Source organism: Neltuma alba, unplaced genomic scaffold (assembly GCF_004799145.2).
Source record: "Neltuma alba isolate B1F8T4 unplaced genomic scaffold, ASM479914v2 tig00013336_pilon, whole genome shotgun sequence".
Lineage (NCBI taxonomy): Eukaryota > Viridiplantae > Streptophyta > Magnoliopsida > Fabales > Fabaceae > Neltuma > Neltuma alba.
The window spans coordinates 1-18,384 of NW_021637609.1; the positions used below are offsets into that span (position 1 = coordinate 1).

At 37.4% G+C, this 18,384-nt stretch overlaps 3 protein-coding genes across 3 annotated transcripts; 1 reads left to right on the forward strand and 2 right to left on the reverse strand.

The window, feature by feature from the left end:
- Positions 1 to 1,603: 1,603 nt before the first annotated feature.
- On the reverse strand, positions 1,604 to 1,990 carry LOC114736455 (protein ENHANCED DISEASE RESISTANCE 2-like). Its single transcript, XM_028924291.1, has one exon. It carries the CDS (start codon positions 1,988 to 1,990, stop codon positions 1,604 to 1,606), a length of 387 nt encoding a protein of 128 aa, XP_028780124.1.
- Positions 1,991 to 5,488: 3,498 nt separating this feature from the next.
- LOC114736431 (protein STRICTOSIDINE SYNTHASE-LIKE 13-like) lies at positions 5,489 to 7,442 on the reverse strand. The gene is made up of 4 exons (XM_028924247.1): positions 6,593 to 7,442; positions 6,223 to 6,507; positions 5,976 to 6,143; positions 5,489 to 5,892 (listed from the first exon to the last, which is right to left on the reverse strand). The coding sequence occupies exons 1-4, from the start codon at positions 6,961 to 6,963 to the stop codon at positions 5,493 to 5,495; spliced, it is 1,224 nt and encodes a 407-aa protein (XP_028780080.1). The 5' UTR covers positions 6,964 to 7,442; the 3' UTR covers positions 5,489 to 5,492.
- Positions 7,443 to 8,198: 756 nt separating this feature from the next.
- On the forward strand, positions 8,199 to 18,190 carry LOC114736429 (electron transfer flavoprotein-ubiquinone oxidoreductase, mitochondrial). The gene is made up of 18 exons (XM_028924245.1): positions 8,199 to 8,685; positions 9,068 to 9,144; positions 9,566 to 9,672; positions 10,221 to 10,302; positions 10,371 to 10,479; positions 11,415 to 11,461; positions 11,560 to 11,634; positions 11,859 to 11,975; positions 12,496 to 12,564; positions 13,601 to 13,693; positions 14,021 to 14,123; positions 14,427 to 14,551; positions 14,689 to 14,738; positions 14,845 to 14,911; positions 15,952 to 16,031; positions 17,295 to 17,423; positions 17,507 to 17,573; positions 17,872 to 18,190. Exons 1-18 carry the CDS (start codon positions 8,259 to 8,261, stop codon positions 17,953 to 17,955), a joined length of 1,908 nt encoding a protein of 635 aa, XP_028780078.1. The 5' UTR covers positions 8,199 to 8,258; the 3' UTR covers positions 17,956 to 18,190.
- Positions 18,191 to 18,384: the final 194 nt, after the last annotated feature.

Below are 18,384 nucleotides of genomic sequence, written 5' to 3' on the forward strand. Positions count from 1 at the left end.
TTCGCTTTTGTGCTCGGAATGCAGCTTCGCTTTCCTGGCGAAGCCGCATCTCCATTCGGCTTCGATGTCTCTGACAAGTGACAAGCATAGGCGGGGCATGAAGCTCGTCCAGCGCTAGTAACTGATCGTCAAGCCTCACCCACCCAAGGTTTAGTTGCTTTCAGAACAATTTGTTTTCTAGGCTCTGGCGACCATCTTCCCCTGTATTTTTCGAGTTCGACCCCTCCAGAACTGTTTTCAGCTTATCACCGTGAAGATTTGTTATCCAGGGAGCTGTTTAATGTTTACAGTAGAAAGATGCTATGTAAAGAAGACCTTTCAGCAACGGAGATCATGATATTACCGACTTCAATAGTTCTTTAAGAGATAAGACGATATCTTGGTCCACTACGCACCAATGTCACATTCTCAACAAGGTTTCTACCTTGATTCTAATCATCATATAAAACTAATTTTCCAAATGTCATACACTGGCACAGCGCCATGGCCTCAACTCTCCACTCCCACATATAGCCATCCAAACTGGGGGGGAAAAACAATTTTTTAAATTACAACGAATCAACTCTGTTTCCATCTTCTAAAAAATAAGTAAATTAACAATATATATTCATTCTACTTATATCTACTATATTGATTGTTGGAACGAATTACTAAAAGAAAGTTTACATAATATACAGAAAAAGAATGAGGCACTCTGAATTTCTGTGGCCATATAAAATACAAGGAACAAAGTCACGGTTTCAATGGTCAAATGCAAATGTCAAAAGTGCTATAAATGATATATGCATGATATCCAGCTCGGAATTCAAACTCTGCGGCCATAGAAAGCTCCAGGATAGGTAGGAACGAAGTCGCCGGACGAATAATCTAAAGGCCACCGTAAGAAAATTTCAAGAAGAACCAACTCAAATGAAACTCATTCTTCTACATCCAGCAAATCTAGAGAAAACACAGAAGTTAATCATCCGAAAAATATACCCATCTTCCATGAATAACTAAACAAATGATTTACATTGATAACTGTACTGCTACTTGTAACTGTGGTGTTATCAAATTACTAGCAGACGATGAGAACCAGAAACAGAATTAATTATCACTTCTCATTTCTCCTGCAGAGAGGGCATTGTTTAACTAAGCAAAACCAGAATAATTGGAGACATGTCTGACAAAATTGTTCCCTAGATGTAATGTCGCAATAAAAGATTTACTAAGACATGCAGAACATCCACCTGTCCTTCAGCAGATACGGATCAAAACAACCACTTCCCCATTCCTATCTTCCATATAAAGGGAAAGAGGACAGAGGATACAAGTTTATATAAATAGTTGATAAACACAAGCTATAAACATTTAGATATAGACTATATATCATGGGTCCACTCTATTTCCCAAGCTCAAATACACGTTATTGTAACAAGACTATGGCTACCCTACAAACTCACCATTACTTGAGGCCACCCTAATTGTCCTCGTGGTGTTCTACAGTTTAGCATGTTATGAGCCAGGGGTAGGAGAGGCACCTTCTTGAGAACCCGAATTAAGAATATGAGTAAACCCCTGCCCGATTGACTTCCACAATCTCGTTGGCAAAGATGATTGTAAATTATTTGCACTCATCAAAGATGAGGGCTCTAGTCCTAGCAGAAGAAGCAGGATCCAGGTCAGAAAATCTGACAGCACCTAAGAGTTTTTCTGGAAGTTCATATTCTGCTTGGCTCTCAATAAGAAAAGCCAAATCAACAGTCAGAGTTGAAACATAACCAAATGCCAAATGAACTATTGCACTTGCAACCATGGAGGAACCAATATCAATATCTACTTCTAAGAAATTTTCTCCCGTACAGTATTTACAGGTTAGGGCACGCCCAATTATGCAAATGGCTTGTTCTCCAACAGCTTTTTTAACAATCCACGGACCTTTAACAATGTTAGCAATCAGCTTAAGCCTTGAATTTTTGAATGCGTCATCACCTTTCAAGAACTTGTCCATTAATGACCCCTCTGGGATAGGCTCTTTATTGTAAAGTATGCTATGGCACTATAGTTGTCCTTGGTTGGGAGTTGAAGATTGAATGCCCACACAAAGGCTTATCGCCAGCTGAAAACTCATCATCAATGACCTTCCTAACTCGGCAATTTGGATGGCCCATGATCTCCCCAATCTTCACTGAGCTTTTAATCCAATCAAATCCAAGAGGCTTGAGCAAATATTCACCAGCAGGAATCTTGACCCTGGTTGTAAAGTACTCAGGACCCCTAACCATGAATGAATCTCCAGGTGGGAAGCCCAACCATTGCTACAGTTATCTGGTTCAAGAAGCGGAATGGCTCCTTCAGATCTTATTCTATCTATCCATTCAGGTTCTTTTGTGTCACCAACGCAGGCCATTAAAACTCCTGTTTCCCAGCTGTTTAAAATGAATATGATTTTATTAAATTGATTGTAAGATAAATATTAATGGCCATGCATATGCTGTCATGCATTATGAAACTGCACAAATCATGCCAAATGTAGATGGAAAAAAGTAAACATTCGTGATCAAGTGTGTGTGTGTGTGTGAGAGAGAGAGAGAGAGAGAGAGAGAGAAAATGAGATCATAAAATACGTCAGTCACAAAAGCTAAGCATTGATAGAAAAATACGACCACCAAAAGAAATCAAACCAAACTTTAACTGTCTTTAGGTTAATTGGGGGAACTTCCAAAGGATCTTAAAATTTACTGACTGGAGTTAATTCAAATTTATGTCTTTCATTTATACAATCTTGTTTACATAGGATTTGTATGGGGAACCTATTGAACCATAATGAGCTTGTGCATTTTTTGCTTGCCAGCCTTCGAATACTTTTGTTCTACCTGAACCATTCTAAAGGAGGAAAAACATTATAACATCAATTCTGGCATCACCAAACACAAACTTCATAGACTGGTCTGGGCTCATAATACTGTCAAAAAATAAAGAAAAAAAGAAGGGAAATTGAACACAAAATTAGCCTATTCTATGATGGGCAACTAATCTTGAGTGCAATCTGTAAAGAAATTTCTTTCTGACAGCATCTAAGCCTTATCGAAATAGAGTAATAGCAGTGTGTTACAATCATCTGTACGTAGAATAGTCCCCCTCCTTCAGCCTCCAGTAATTTCCAGCGTCAAGCTCAGAATATATTAACAAAGGCGATAATAACGATCGAAGTCTTCAAAAGGAAGAGAAAAGCATATACTTATTTAACCTTTTTTTTTTGGGGGGGGGGGGGGGGGGGAGAGACAAGTCGGACGACGAAATAAAAGTAAGGGGGATAAATCGTGAAACCCAAACCCGTGTGGACTATTCAGCTAGGGGAACACCACAGTATAATGACAGAAAGATATTCACTGTGGATTACCTGAGTAACTCGAAAATGCCAACCAAGAGACTTCGGGGAAGTGACAAGGCTCTGCACCGAGTTAACGAACATTAGACAAGAAACGAGACCTGATATTAGGGATTGGCCATGAAATTTTGCAACTGGATGGTATGGAGGCCGAGGACCAAAGGGATAAAGAGGTGAGTCCTTTTCTATTTTTTCCCCTTAATCTCTTCAAAGAATCAAATTTCCCGTCAAAGAAGGAAAGAGAGAAAACAGAATCACTTTATTTTCCTTCCCCGGAGAAGGACCAACCTGAACAGTCCCGTCCTACGATGCAATGCCCGAGTGCTGGGAGGAGGACCCCTTTTTTTAATAAATTAATCAGTCAGCATAAATCACATTATTTATAATAATTTATTATAAATAATATTTGTTATAAATATAGCGATATAAATTTTTAAAAAATTAATCCGAAAATCGTTTGTCCTTTTTAGATTCACTTTCAGCAGTAGCCTCATATGAATTAACTATTAAGAAATCTGTTATAAGGCCTGATGTGGAAAAAAAAAATTCCTAACTTAAATTACTAAGCAACTTATTCTGAGGGACAACTGGATCCGGGGGCAAGCCTGTCTGTGGTGAAAAGTGGGGGAAAGAGTCAAAGAAAATTATCATAGATTAATTTTTCCTAAATTTTATACTGCATAGATATATAGATGATAATTGCATCTCATAGATGCCTGAGACCAGACATTAAATTAGAGCTGGTAAAGGGCTCCCGGTGCAGATACAGACCCGTGAAGAGAGGGTTGGCGGCCCACTTATATTATTATTATTATTTAAAAAATATGTTGTCACATAATTAAAGGAGGGAGCCAGGGATCAAACCTGATATTGAAGCATAAGTTAATAATTGTTCAGCAATTCAGCATCATTCATGATTACAAAATAATGAAATACATCATACATAAAACTGTAAAAATTTTAAGACGGGACAAATCAAGAATTTAATCTGGTAAATGGGTGTAACTCTAGACATACAAGCCGAAGAAGATTCTAAATGGGGGCAGTTAGTTTTGCAATTGCTTCAAAACTGTAAAATTTTGCATCTCAATCATAAATGTATATGAATTTGCTTAGATATTAACAAAATTTTAAACTAACATCTGGAAGGCAGAAGGATACATGAAATAAAGATATAATGTTGATTATTGATATGCACACAAATTGCTACGGTCAGGGGTCAAGATATGACGCTGCTGCCCCCTGGCAAAAGTTTTAGTTTTTTAAATTTCATGGTTAACATTTCATTATTTCAGTTTCAGAAACTATTTATTATTTTTAGATAAAAAGAATTTTTATTATTCATATATGTTGAATTTTAAAGTTTGAAATATTGAAATCGCATTTAAAGTATTGGACTTGAGTAGTGAATTATAATAAAATAATATGAGAATCGATTTATAATGATGTAGTAAGAAAGATGTGCGAGCTAAAGTAACTGACACCTTGACGAGCTGAGTCCGCGAGCCTAACCTGAATTACCAGCTCTACCTTAAATTCCTACTATTTAATGGCCCAACCCCAAAGCCACACGCCCAGGCCACTATCTTCTCCCAGTTTCCTTTTTTCCCCCCTAAAGCAGACAGAACTGGTTTTCAATTGACAGAATCGGATTCATTTATATTATTCAAATGATTATGCAAATATTTCATAGTTGCATGATCTAAAAATATCTGCTCCATATTTGGATTAGGCCAGTGTAAATATATAGATAGATAGATAGTTTTCTCACGATGGTTTTGAATGGATGGGAAACCATGTGTAATTGCCTCACAATGGATTTGTGCCATTGGATCTGCAGTGAACGATTTTAATCAATTTAACTATCAGTTTAAAAAGAATTAAATCCAAGTACGAACTTGACGATCCAAATCTTCTTCTCTTCTTCTTTTTTTGCCTCTGATGATGCAAATCTTCAGTGGATATTATAGAGGGCAGAGCTAGATACTATATAGAAATAATAGACGCTTGAAGGCCTTAAACTCATTTAATTATCAAATGCTGTTACACACAGAAATAAATCACACTGTGAGAATAAGCTAGAACAAATGGACCATAGTGAAATAGCTAAGCCTAGGAATAGTTATGGGTAAGGGAGGGTGGCAATGTGGTTGTGAGCCACAGTTCCGATCCAAAGCTTCCCGTCTGTCTCTCTGACTTCACTCACCAGCTTCATTACTTCCCCCCCTCTATCTTCGAGAACATCCAATATCTGTCCATTCTCATCAAAAAGTGAAATCACAGTGTACATCCTCATCCCCATTATTCTAGCCAATATGCTCATTCTCATCGGCAACCTGAAGTAAATATTCCTTAACCATGGATTGTGAGTCAGCACTTCTTGTGCTGCAGTGCGGCAACAGTCTATTGCTACCCAGAATTGTCCTTTTCCATTTATCCTTACGTTGTCTGGAAATCCCGGAAGATTAGCTACATGTTCCACCGTTCCCATTTTTGGACCTTGTAGCCAAAACTTCATTAGTCTGTCATATGAAAGGTCCATGCTTTAGTTAGTTTACCTGTCATCAAATTTCATCATTCAGGGCAGGGTAGTGTAATTACTCACCGGCAATTGGTAGTTTCAGTGTAGAGAAGAGAGGATTGATCTTTAGAAAATTGAACTCCATTAGGAAAAGCAAGCCCATCTAACACAACATGGGTCGTTCTGGTGGGAGGATCGTATCTGAGAAGCCTACCAGTGGCCTCGCCTTCCAGTAATATGAGGAAATGCGCACTGCATACAGAGACACATGATACAATGATATGAACCAAATCCTACCACCTATATATGGGAAATTCATAAATATGCTTACACTCTGTTGTATCTTCTGCTGGTATCTGTGAAAAAGATGGATCCATTCTTATGAATGTCAAGGTCATTGGCGAAGAGAATGGGCTTTCCTTCAACATGGGTTGCCAGAGGGGTAGCAATTCCTCCATCAGGTCCAACCACCAAAAGGCCAAAGTATGCATCAGCAATGTACAAGTCCCCACTCTCTTTGTCAAACCTTAAACCCAAGGGACGCCCGCACGTTTTCTCATACTTCCATTGCTTGGCTGTCGTCGAGTCATTGCCCCTATAGCAAAGCTTCTCCGTCCTTTCAAGTATTAGCAATTTAGTAATCAGGAAACATTTAAGAATGTGAATAAACAAGAAATAGAAAACCTTCTGGGGAGAATCACCAATTGGTTGTAACTAATGCAAATGTTTCCCAACCCATTTGCTCCCCCATCCATCTCACAATGCGTCCATCAGCTAATCCTGCATAAGGGCCACGACCCACAGGATCAAACTCCAAGGACTCCGGTCCGAAGACTTGGTCTTTGAACTCCAATTTCCCGTGGAGCCCTAGTCTGCTCATATTGTCCCTTGGCCAACTCTTCATCACTCGGTGATAAGGTGCAATGTCATGCCTCACAGGTACGAATTCATGATTTCCCAGTGGTCCCAAATGAAATGGGTCCATTACAACAAATCCCAGAGCCAAGACAAGAGCAAGGATAAAAGGGTGTTGCAGAAAGGTTTCATCTTTTAGTGGGCGTCTCTTCTCCATGCATGTAATTAAGGGTGCAAGGTTTTGATGTGACGATGATAAGAAAGTTAAAGGAGAAGGATGCCCACTTGAGTGAGAAAGCCAGAGATCAAACGCTGTGCCGATTATCTGATCCGGTACAAGTACTTAGCTTGGAAGAGTTTCATATGCAGAAAGGTTGAAGAGTTGAAAGCACGCGTTGCTCGTGAGAGCACAGAGGTTGGGAGCAGGTCATTTATTGTTGAGACATGTGTTTCGCGTTCTGTTGTATTTATGGGAAGAAACATATCTTCATGGTGGAAGTCTTGCGGTTTTTATAATCGTTGAAGTGTCATCTGTGCGGACTCAAGAACAGTGACATGACAATAAAATAACCAACATGATCATAACTGAACTTGCGCATGCACTGCTCGTACCATGCAGTCTATGGCTACAAAGAATATAGATTTTGATCTTGTAACTGGAATTTCTCTCAAGTTTCGCCGAATAAAACCCAAGAACTTCAACTGAGTTACTAGTTCTTCAAAATTTTGCCCGTACTCACTTATTTTAAAACTATGTTCTTCAAATGCCTGTGTAATTTGCAAGCCTTTTGGGCGGAAGCATACTCCGCATCGCTAGCTGTTCGTCAAGGCTTTTGATCATTTTAGTGAGTCGATACATCTCGCTTGATCTCTGCGAGTTCTAAAATTGCAGTCAGGGGGTGCTAAATTGTCCTCCTCCATTTTCTGCCCCTCGCTATCCGTGCTTTTGCTGTTGGGTGTCCACAATGTTTCTGCAAACGCTGGAATAAAACCTCCTGGCCCCCTCGCGTCTTCTGGTCTCTGGGTTCTGCCTCCGCGTTCATTCCAGTTTGAGCTCGTGATTTACTGCCAGCTCATAATGCTAAAAGGGGGATTAATCCTCTAAATTAATTTAATATGCCTAATAATAATATCAATTCCACAAGATTTATTTATCAGCGAAAAATGGGCTGATGGGGAAGGAATAGCATTAAATTAAGGTTGAAAATTGGATTTAGAATTGCTGGCCGAGAAATAAAAATAGGTAAATAACTGAAATTAGTGAAAAAAAAATTCTGGTGTTGCGTGATACTGTCCATGATTTTATCATGACAACTAACAAATATTTTATGGAGCCGTGCATGGCACGGGAAAAATTCCAAGTTCGGTAAAGATAGTCCCGAGCTGCCACGTCAGCTGCGTGTCAGACGATAATGAAGGCTACAAGATCATAGTGATGATATAGAAATAGAAGATCTCCTTCTCCTTTCATAATATTTCTAAGGAGCAGCGCGGGAATCCTAAATCGGAACCATGCCTCAGTTTCGATCCTTCTTGTTCAAATCCAGTCGCTTCCATTCACGCTCTAGTTCCATTAGTTCGGCCACTTCCTCAGTCTCCCGTTCTCACTTCGCTCCGTTTTCTCCTCATTCTGACCTTCTCGACCGCCCTGCTTCGAATGGCTTTTCGTATCTTCGTCGTCTGCTTCAATATTCTAGCGCCTTTGGTTCCGACAATGATTTGCGTCGAGGTCTCTCAATTCGGAAGAGTTTGAGCAAAATGGGAAGTGGAAATGTTAGGGGTTTCTGTACCGAGCCTGACCGGGAGTCCATAGAGTATGACGTCGTAATCGTCGGGGCTGGACCTGCCGGTTTATCTGCGGCGATTCGGTTTAAGCAAATGTGCCGTGAAAAGGATGTCGATTTGTCAGTATGTGTCGTCGAGAAAGGTGCTGAAGTCGGTATGTTTCGCAGCTTCATATAAGATTATATTGTCAAGCCTTGAACTTGCTCATGCACCGCTCCTACTAGCCAATCTATGGCTGTAGATTTTGCACTGTAAATAGAATTTCAATCAAGTTCATCGTATGATTGATAATTCTTGAAGTTTTGGCTTCTACTCTTCCATTTTAAATTTATGTTCTGCTGCCCGAGTACATTTATACCAGTTGTTGGCGGTGGCATATACCATATAGTTGGTCATCAAGATTTCGATTACGTTTGAAATTGATGCATCTCGCTTGATCTCTGCGAGTTCTAAATTTCTAGTCACACTTCTAGTTTTCCTGTAATGTATCTTGCTTCATTTTTTCCCCTTCTTTTTATCCGTATTTTTGTTCTTAGGTGCTCATATTCTTTCTGGAAACGTTTTTGAACCCAGAGCACTGAATGAGCTTCTTCCGAGGTGGAAGCAAGAAGAGGTGCATTATGCTGTCTCATATCTCCAATTATACTGCTCTTAGCAATGGTCAGGCTGTATGCAATCTTCTCAAATTGTATTGCATATGCCTGTTGGACCTGTTTTTTTGTGAGAGAGAAAGAACAATTTTTGGAGGGGGGGTGAGTGTGGAGAGTAGATAAACAGAGAAGTTATGTTTTTATGAATACTTCATAAAACCAGTTACTTCTGCGTCCGATATGTGTCACACCACATAAAACTGTATAGTATGCCTAAACACTTCAGATTTTAACTATTTTCCCTGTTGCAACATCCATATTGGATGCGTTACCATGCTTCTTTGATTGGAAGAAAAATATGATGCTCTGAACTTGCAGAAGATTACTAATTCTCCTTGTTTTATATCTGATTTCATCATATAAGCCTTTCCCTTTTATCTGCAGGCTCCAATCAGTACCCCTGTTACTTCTGATCAGTTTTGGTTTCTGACCAAGGACCGTGCATTATCGCTTCCATGTCCTTTCAGCAATCAGGGAAATTACGTAATAAGGTTATAATTTTTATTTGCGTCTCTCATGCTATCTTTTGAATTATTTTGTTTGTCCTTTGTTTTTCGTTGGACCTCAAGTTCTGACATGTCATTTTGAGCAGGATATTTCTGCGAAAACTCCTCATCCATCGAAACTTTTTTCTGGCTTGTTGATTTATGAAGCTTTTGTGTTTTTATCATTCTTAATTAGTTGAACAATATTTGCATAAAAAGGCACAAAAATTCACTGAACATAAATTTATATTCAGTAGTTAGTTGTTCTGGGTAGAGATGAAAATATCTGTTGCTGATATTTGGTACAGATTTGAGATTTGAAAACTGCTATAGATATCTGACAGTTCACTCATTGGATACAATTTATCATTGATGATGATTCCTTTTTTCGTGTAAAAACTGCATTTACTATAAATCTACGTTCAAATTCTTGCTCTGTTCTGCTTATCTAGATTTGCAATACGTGTTTGTGTTTTTGTGTGTGTATTTATGTATGCATTTACAATTTTTTCTTAAAGCAATAGAAGCTTCTTATTTTGGGCCCTCTGATACAGTCTTAGTCAGTTAGTACGTTGGATGGGAGTGAAAGCTGAAGAGCTGGGAGTAGAAATATATCCGGGATTTGCTGCTAGTGAGGTACTTCCGGTTTTACTTTACTAGTACCACCAACCTTTTTTTGTTCATTTTTTTTTTGTTTTGGTCAGATATTATTTGATGCAAACAACAAAGTTATTGGCATTGGAACTAATGATATGGGAATTTCAAAAGATGGTTCGAAGAAGGAAAATTTTCAGCGTGGCGTTGAGATTAAAGGTTGCTTCTTAGCCCACGTCTTTCTCTTATACGCGTTTTTAATTGCTTTGTCACAGATTTTTGGGAATGTTTGTCTCATCTTCTGTATGTGGCAGTGACATATAAGCTTCCATGCTGCACCTTGTTTAAACCCTGAAGCTAGTCCATCAACTTGACCATGATTAGACCAATAGTTGGTTTTTCAAGTGTTGGTGAACTTTTCTCACCTCTACTTTGGAGAATTGGGAAATGAACTTTTTTAGGCATGTTGTCATAGCATAAGATTTGTTTGGTTCTTGATAGAGAAAGCGTTTACCTTCATTGTTGCTACGGCATACTACCTCCGGTCCTAATTATAAGAGCCAGTTAACTAATTTGAGGAGACTAAGGAAGTAAGTTGAGTTAGTTATTTATCTTAAATAGGTGTTGTTGTCTTTCCTAAAATATCCTTGCTAATCAAGTATATTGACTAGAACTCTTATTATTAGAAGGGTTACTTTGAAAAAAATGTATAAATATGGAGACAAAGTGGATTGGGGTCTTATATTTAGGACCAAAGTAAAAGTCAAACAGGGTCTTATATTAAGGACCGGTGGTAGTAATATGTTAGAGGAGACCTAGTGAACATTTATCTGTCAGGTCCAAAGAAAAGAACATTGCTTCTGTATGATTTAATCAGTGATTGGTTTTCTTTTCTAACCTCTGGTTTAAGAATATGGGTATGAAATACATGAATATAGTGTCATAACATGTACTACTAAACACAGTTAAACCTTCATCAAGTCACTTTATTTTCAAGCTTTTTTTTTTGTTTTTTTAAATTGAGACCTGTGATTAAATTCTTGAGTTTTCTGTGAATTTAGTTATTTGAGCTTTTTTTAGACCAATTGTGATACTTTGTTAACTATATAAATATGTGATGACCAAAAAAATTTTATAAAGAAGCAATCATGCAGGTCGCATAACACTTCTGGCTGAGGGATGCCGAGGATCATTATCAGAGGTTTTAAAATTGAATTTAACAATTATTACTCTCGTTTTCCTTGTCAATTGATGTTTTACTACCAAAATCTCTTATCCCACTCCCAATGTACCCTACAGAAAATTATAAAGAAGTTCAGCCTGAGAGAGAAGAGCAGGGCACAACATCAGACATATGCCTTGGGAATTAAAGAGGTATGGTTACTTCGCAATTTCCTTTGTTTGAAGCAATTCGTTTATGATGATATTGTTCTCACTTTCATTTTTAGTGAAAAAAGTGGAATCTTTCTTGTTAATGTTCTTTTGTTCAGTATATCCATGATATGGAAATCTTTATGCCTTTTTGTAACAAAACTAATAACCTTCATGATTAAATATTTGTCTCACATGGGTTTACATTATATAACTTTATACAATAGGTTTGGGAAATTGATGCAGAAAAGCACCAGCCTGGGGTAGTACTTCACACACTGGGCTGGCCCTTGGATCATAAGACTTACGGGGGATCATTTCTGTATCACATGAATGATAGACAAGTAAGTTTTTTTTTTTTAACCATCATAGATTCACAATCTTCCTACATTGTGGACATTTGCACCTCTACAAGAAATTCATTAGCTCGGAACTTGCATTGAATTGATTGAGGCGGTGTCTTTTTCTTTAGTAATCACGGTAATAGTAGTTTATATTAATTTAGCTTTGCCTGTACATGCAAAAATTGACGGCATCATGAATCTTTAATGTTTAGACTATGGATTGTATTGCTTGATTGTTTTCTGCTAAATGTATTCCTTGAAATTCCATGGCACGATTTTGTCCCCCCCCCCCCAAAAAAAAAAAACATGTTTCAACTTGGTGGAGTCGTCTACCTCCCTTCATGGTTTCCTGTTTTGACCAGAAATTAACATATGATGAGTTGGTCACGAGCTACATGATATGGATTGTTTTGTTACTCCAAAATTTTCCTTTGCTAATGGAATAACTAATGCCATATCTCACTTTGCTAATGATGTATTGTTTTCATTTCAACTATATCAATCTTCTTCACTATGGCAGATATCTATAGGCCTTGTGGTTGCTTTGAACTATCAGAACCCTTATATGAATCCTTATGAGGAATTCCAGGTAAGATACATAATTTAATTTTATTTGTTTGAGAAGTTCTCAGGCTTCTATTTTCAATTCAAGTATATGTTACTCAATTTACTTCCTACTTCGTAGTTTTTGAATACTTGGGAAAATAAAGGAAAATAGCAACCTTATATGAATCCTTATGAGGAATCCCAGGTAAAATACATATTATAATTTTATTAGTTTGAGGAGTTCTCAGACTTCTATTTTCAGGTATATGCTTCTCAATTTAGTTCCTGTTTCGTAATTTTTGAATACTTGGGAAATTAAAGGAAAATAACATGTTACAAAAACTGTTTCATGGGAAGAACCATTCTATCCACCATTTTCCCGCTCCAGAAAGCAGAAACATCTGGAATTTCATGGTATACGACTTGGCACATTTGGGCCTTCCTTCTAATATGACGTCTTTTGCCATCTTTATTTCCATGGTGTCTGAGTTTGCTAGTTACATATTTTTCTAAATAATGTACAGAACTCAATTTCATGTAACCTGGTTAGCCATTTTGACACTTCTGAGGTGAATTTTTCATCCTTTGATGGCATGGGTGATGAAATTTTTCAAGATATATGTGTATGAACATACTACATATAAATAAGAAAGTCATCACTTAGCTGGGAAAATGTAACTATTATATATATATATGGGTTAATATAATCTTTGGTCCCTCAAGTCTGCCCTTATTTTGGTTTTGGTCCCTCAAGTTTCAAACTATAAGTTTTGGTCCCTAAAGGGGCAAAATGGTCCAAGTTTTTATTGGGTTATAGGGATCAATGTTATAAATGAAAAGAAAGTTAAAGAACCAAAACCTATATTTTGAAACTTGAGGAATCAAAACCAAAATGAGGATAAACTTGAGGGATTAAAGTTTGAATTAACCCTATATATATATATATATATATATTTATATATTTAACCTTTTGTTAGTTTTCTTGGTTTGTTGTATAAATATAGATTCTTGTTGAAACTTTTAAGTGATGTTGCACTTTATGAATCCCTGATGCTTTTCTCTCTCCCCTCGTCGACCAGAAACTTAAGCATCACCCTGCAATCAAAACATTTCTGGAAGGTGGAACAGTCATCCAATATGGAGCTCGAACTTTAAATGAGGGTGGTTTGCAGGTGGGCTAGCTGCAACTCTTTCGTGGATATATGGAAAATACATTTCTTGTTTTCTTAATAAATTGTGAATCCAAAGTATTGGCCAAGATGTGTTCCAAACAGCAACTGCTTTAATGATCTCTGCCGTAAAATTTGATGGTAGTCAGTAGTTGGCTAAGGTTGGAAGGATCAATGTTCGATTATTAATTTCCCAGATATTCTATATCCACGTCCATGATGAGCAAGAGAAGGAAAACTGCAATAACTTTTTGTTCTCTTACTGGGAGTTTAAATTACTTTAACCTATTTTGTAATACAAATACAAATATGATTCTAGTTGAATTTCAGTCTATCCCCTATCCAGTATTCCCTGGAGGAGCAATTATTGGATGTTCTGCTGGCTTCTTAAATGTGCCCAAGATAAAAGGAACTCATACAGCTATGAAATCAGGTAATAGCTTGCCCATACTTCTGATGGCTTATTTTTTTTCCTTTTCACTGAATACTTTTTTTTTTTGGCTAAATTGAGTGGTCTTTTAAATTGATGGCTTTGATCAAAGGAGTTTCAGATAACAATATTTATATAGTCCATCTAAATTGTTATTTGTTATTGTCTGTGTATTGCCTTTATGATTTATCCCTAAAACATATAGCATAAAATTCAATAAGTGTCAATGTTTCAAGCTAACATTGGGCTATGAGGATTTATGGTGTTAACGTGTGTAGTCTCATAAATCGGATACTTCTTTTGAAGGAATGCTTGCAGCTGAAGCTATATTCAGTGTGCTTAATGAAGGTCTGGAAATGGACGAATACTGGGATGCTTTGAGGAAATCATGGGTTTGGGAAGAACTATTAAGAGCTAGGAACTATCGACCCGTTAGTGAAGCAAACCATTGGCTTATTTTCTGTTATCTCTACCTCTCTTCCCATTTGAAACTTAACCTTGAATTTTTTTCCGAAGCTTGTTTGTCTGTTTGAGATCTTCAATTTAAATGGCTATTTTTTCATTGTAGGCCTTTGATTATGGACTTATTCCAGGACTTGCCATAAGTGCTTTGGAACAGTAAGATATAACTTCTCTTATTTTGCCTTCACTTGGATAACCTGCGTTCGTCTCTGTGTACTTCCCTTTTCAATACTCAAACTTAGCTTACCCCTGTGCCCTGCAGTTACATACTCAAGGGGAGGCACCCAATTACCTTGAAGCATGGTGAACCTGATCATGAAGCTACACATGTAAGAAAACTGCTTAAAGTTTATGTAACGTGTGTATTTATAAAAATTTTCTTTCATGGGGAAATGACTATGAAGATGCAATTTATTTTATCCTCATTGATGGTTAGGTGTGCCCTGAAAACCATTTTCTTTAAAGGTTTTGGAGATTTTGTAGCAGCTTGCAGTTTAAGCGATTTTTTTTCCCCTTTTGATATATATGCTTTGCTTATGGTAATGGTATATTAGAAGAGCTGATTGTCAATAAAGCACAATAATAACTTGTTATCCATGTAGCTGACCTCTCTTAGTGGGATAAGACTTGTTATTGTATACATGCTTTGCTGAACTTTGTTATAATGAAATGTCTGTATTTGCAAGGGTTTCCTTTCTCCATTACACTTAATATGGGGTAGGGTGTTGTTTCTGTCTTGTGGTGCTTTGCCATGGTTTTTTAGTGACTGACAGTTATGTTAGGGATTGAGAAGCTTAATGCTTAATACGAACTTCTTTTTCCAGCCTTTTAATTTATATTCAGAAGAAATTCTTGTTCCTTTTTATGTTCTTTCTTTTTATCTAATAAATGTTTCTTTTTCAACTAAGAAAATGTTATTGTACAAATCATGGGCACTTAAAGAAGGGGGGGTAGAGGGAGACCAAGAAGGAGAAGTCATTAAACAAGATCTCTTAGTTAATGGCTTATCAGCATCATGTGATCTATTTAGCCGATTTTATTTAGTGGGATAAGGATTTTGTTGTTGTACAAGTTTGGGCACTGTAGCAAATGACATGAGAGAGACATGGTCGTTGACAAATCAAATAGAACGTGTCTTTCTTAATTTGTGGAATTTCCCTATTGCCAAAGCAAGTTGTGTTTTGTTGCGGATGAACTGTGTTAGAAAGATCTTTTCTGGAGCCTCTTAGTAATTCAATTTCGGCATGACAGAAGCACTATAATTTCATAAAAACAACTAACTCTGATTGAGATTTTGCGAGTAGTACCTATTAATAACAGACTGAAGGGATGTGATAATTTAAGTTATGACCCTTGACATTTTTTTCAGGTTGCAAAGTTATATTCTCCTATTCCTTACCCAAAGCCGGATGGCGTTTTCTCATTTGATGTACCTACCTCATTGCACAGGTTTGAGATCATTAATTCTTCTTTATTGCTTAGTGCTGAACCGATTGATGAGTGGTTATACGAAGAAAACTAGGTGACGGTGATGAGAGGGAAGTTGTGCCGTTAAGTATGTAAAGAGTTGGGGGTCACCAAACTCACATAACTAGCAGGAATGTTTAAGCTGAAACTGGATTAAAAAAAGAGGAGGTTAAGAAGGGTATAAAAAGGACGAAAGCTGAGCCACCAATATGTAAAAGTCAATTATTTTTCTTCACCATTACTTGCTTATAACTTCTTCGCCACCCTATTGCCATTTATTTCAGCACAGTTATCAATGATATGGTGAAAAATGATGTGATGCAACCTAACACTTACTAATAGAATAATTCATCTCATAGGCATGCAGTAATTTGCGTGTGCTGGTGGAGAAATGGCAGAGGTCCTATCATGATTTTTTACTAGCTAATTAAAATACCAATAATCTCCTTTATTGCTTAATCAAAGATAAAACTCCTGCTTTTGAAGGTAAATACTCCTCCGGTCCTAATTATAAGACCCAATTGACTTATTTGAGGAGATTAAGGAAGTAAGTTAAGTTAGTTATTTATAATAAATAAGTGTTGTCATTCCTAAAATATCCTTGCTAATTAAGTATATTGGCTAAAACTATCATTATTAGAAGGATTATCTTGGAAAAAAATGCATAAATATAAGAAACAAAATGGATTGGGTCTTATAATTAGGACCAAATAAAAAGTCAAATTGGGTCTTATAATAAGGACCGGAGGAGTACATTGGCTTTTCCCAAATCTCCTGATATTTTAAGGTTGTAGGCAAAGTCTAAAGACCAAAGCGTTGCCTTTTCCCGAATAATCCTATCTAAGGTTGTCTTTTTCTTCTTCAAACCCATTTTGCAAAAGGATAAGAAAGTGAGAGCTTATAGGAACTATGCGATTGTTAGAGGGTCAACCTCCTTCCACAGTTCCACCTAAAATTAAGGCTGGAAAAAGTCTCTCTCGTGAAGAAGCAGTAGGACAACATAAATTAAAGGAATGCGTCGCAATTTAATTTAGAGGATAAACGCATATAGCCATCAAGTATTGTGAATGCAAAGTGGGGAAGGCTTTGCGGCTTTCATACCGTGTAACGGAGTCCCAGGTTCCCAGACCCCCTCCTTTCTTGATGTTAATGTTTTTGGTGTTTACAAAAACTAATGGTGGACATTGTCACCGAATACATCATTTGCAGCTTTTTGAACCTTGCTTTTATTGTTTTTGATTGTAGGAGCAATACAAATCATGAACATGATCAACCTCCTCACCTTCGGTTGAGAGATCCAAAGATCCCTGAGCTTATAAATTTACCAGTGTATGCTGGTCCTGAGTCGCGATATTGTCCTGCACGAGTATATGAGTAATGTCTTTTTACAGCTGATTGATTCTGAAGGACTTTCAGGTTTTGGATTTTCACTTGATCTGTATGTGTCTGAAATACAGGTATGTCCCGGATGAGCAGAATCAGCCAAAATTGCAGATAAATGCTCAAAATTGCTTACATTGCAAGGTAAGCATCCCAGATCAATTTGTAGGATTGTAGTTTAATTTGTGCCGGACGCTCCTGTGAACACGTCGATAGTTCAAGAGATTACAAACATAGTTGCTCTAGTTACTGATGCCAAACTAAACTGCACATTACGAAGGATGAAGGGAGGGCCAAAAGTCGTTGGCGCCCAAAAAAATGATTTTTGTATCTTGGGGACACTTGTTGATATCACTCCTGTTTCATCTTGGAATAACAATGTCCGTTAAAGAGGAATTGAATTCTTTATGTTATAGGGTTTAATTGTTTTTTCCGCACGCAGGCATGTGATATTAAAGATCCAAAACAAAATGTAGAGTGGACGGTGCCTGAAGGCGGCGGGGGCCCGGGCTACTCAATCATGTAGATACAGACAGAGATAACCCGTACAGTGTCCCTGAAAATAGGGTTGGAAGATGGACGTGTCCCTGGGGTATAATATCTTCCAGATTAATGTGTAGTGACACTTGATTCTAAATTACTTCCCTTTGAAAGTATGCCCACTGCTTCGAAGACAGGTTCCAACGAACAAAACCTCATGTTCAGTTATAAATGCAAATGCATGCAAGTCCGCTATAAAAATTGTAATGTATTGCTTAATATGATAAATCCTGGCACCAAAGCGACATCCTACTACCAGCTCAAGTAGATATAAATGGTAAAAGCTCACCATTTGAAGAAATGATTGGATAACACATTGATCTGAGTAAAACATTTGACTTTCAAAGTCTCAAGACCCCACGGTTAGCAAAGTACTCCTCCCCCACGCCAAAAAAAAAAAAACCCACAGCAGCAT

What these genes read in the sequence shown, in the direction of transcription:
- LOC114736429 (XM_028924245.1), top strand. Translation starts at nt 8,259, where the DNA reads ATGCCTCAGTTTCGATCCTTCTTGTTCAAATCCAGTCGCTTCCATTCA. An exon ending in ATGCCTTGGGAATTAAAGAG is followed by an intron (nt 11,635 to 11,858) that starts GTATGGTTACTT and finishes TTTATACAATAG; the next exon opens with GTTTGGGAAATTGATGCAGA. An exon ending in GCCATAAGTGCTTTGGAACA is followed by an intron (nt 14,739 to 14,844) that starts GTAAGATATAAC and finishes TGTGCCCTGCAG; the next exon opens with TTACATACTCAAGGGGAGGC.
- LOC114736455 (XM_028924291.1), bottom strand. Translation starts at nt 1,990, where the DNA reads ATGGACAAGTTCTTGAAAGGTGATGACGCATTCAAAAATTCAAGGCTT.
- LOC114736431 (XM_028924247.1), bottom strand. Translation starts at nt 6,963, where the DNA reads ATGGAGAAGAGACGCCCACTAAAAGATGAAACCTTTCTGCAACACCCT. An exon ending in GCATTAGTTACAACCAATTG is followed by an intron (nt 6,508 to 6,592) that starts GTGATTCTCCCC and finishes AATACTTGAAAG; the next exon opens with GACGGAGAAGCTTTGCTATA. An exon ending in AGCAGAAGATACAACAGAGT is followed by an intron (nt 6,144 to 6,222) that starts GTAAGCATATTT and finishes CTCTGTATGCAG; the next exon opens with TGCGCATTTCCTCATATTAC.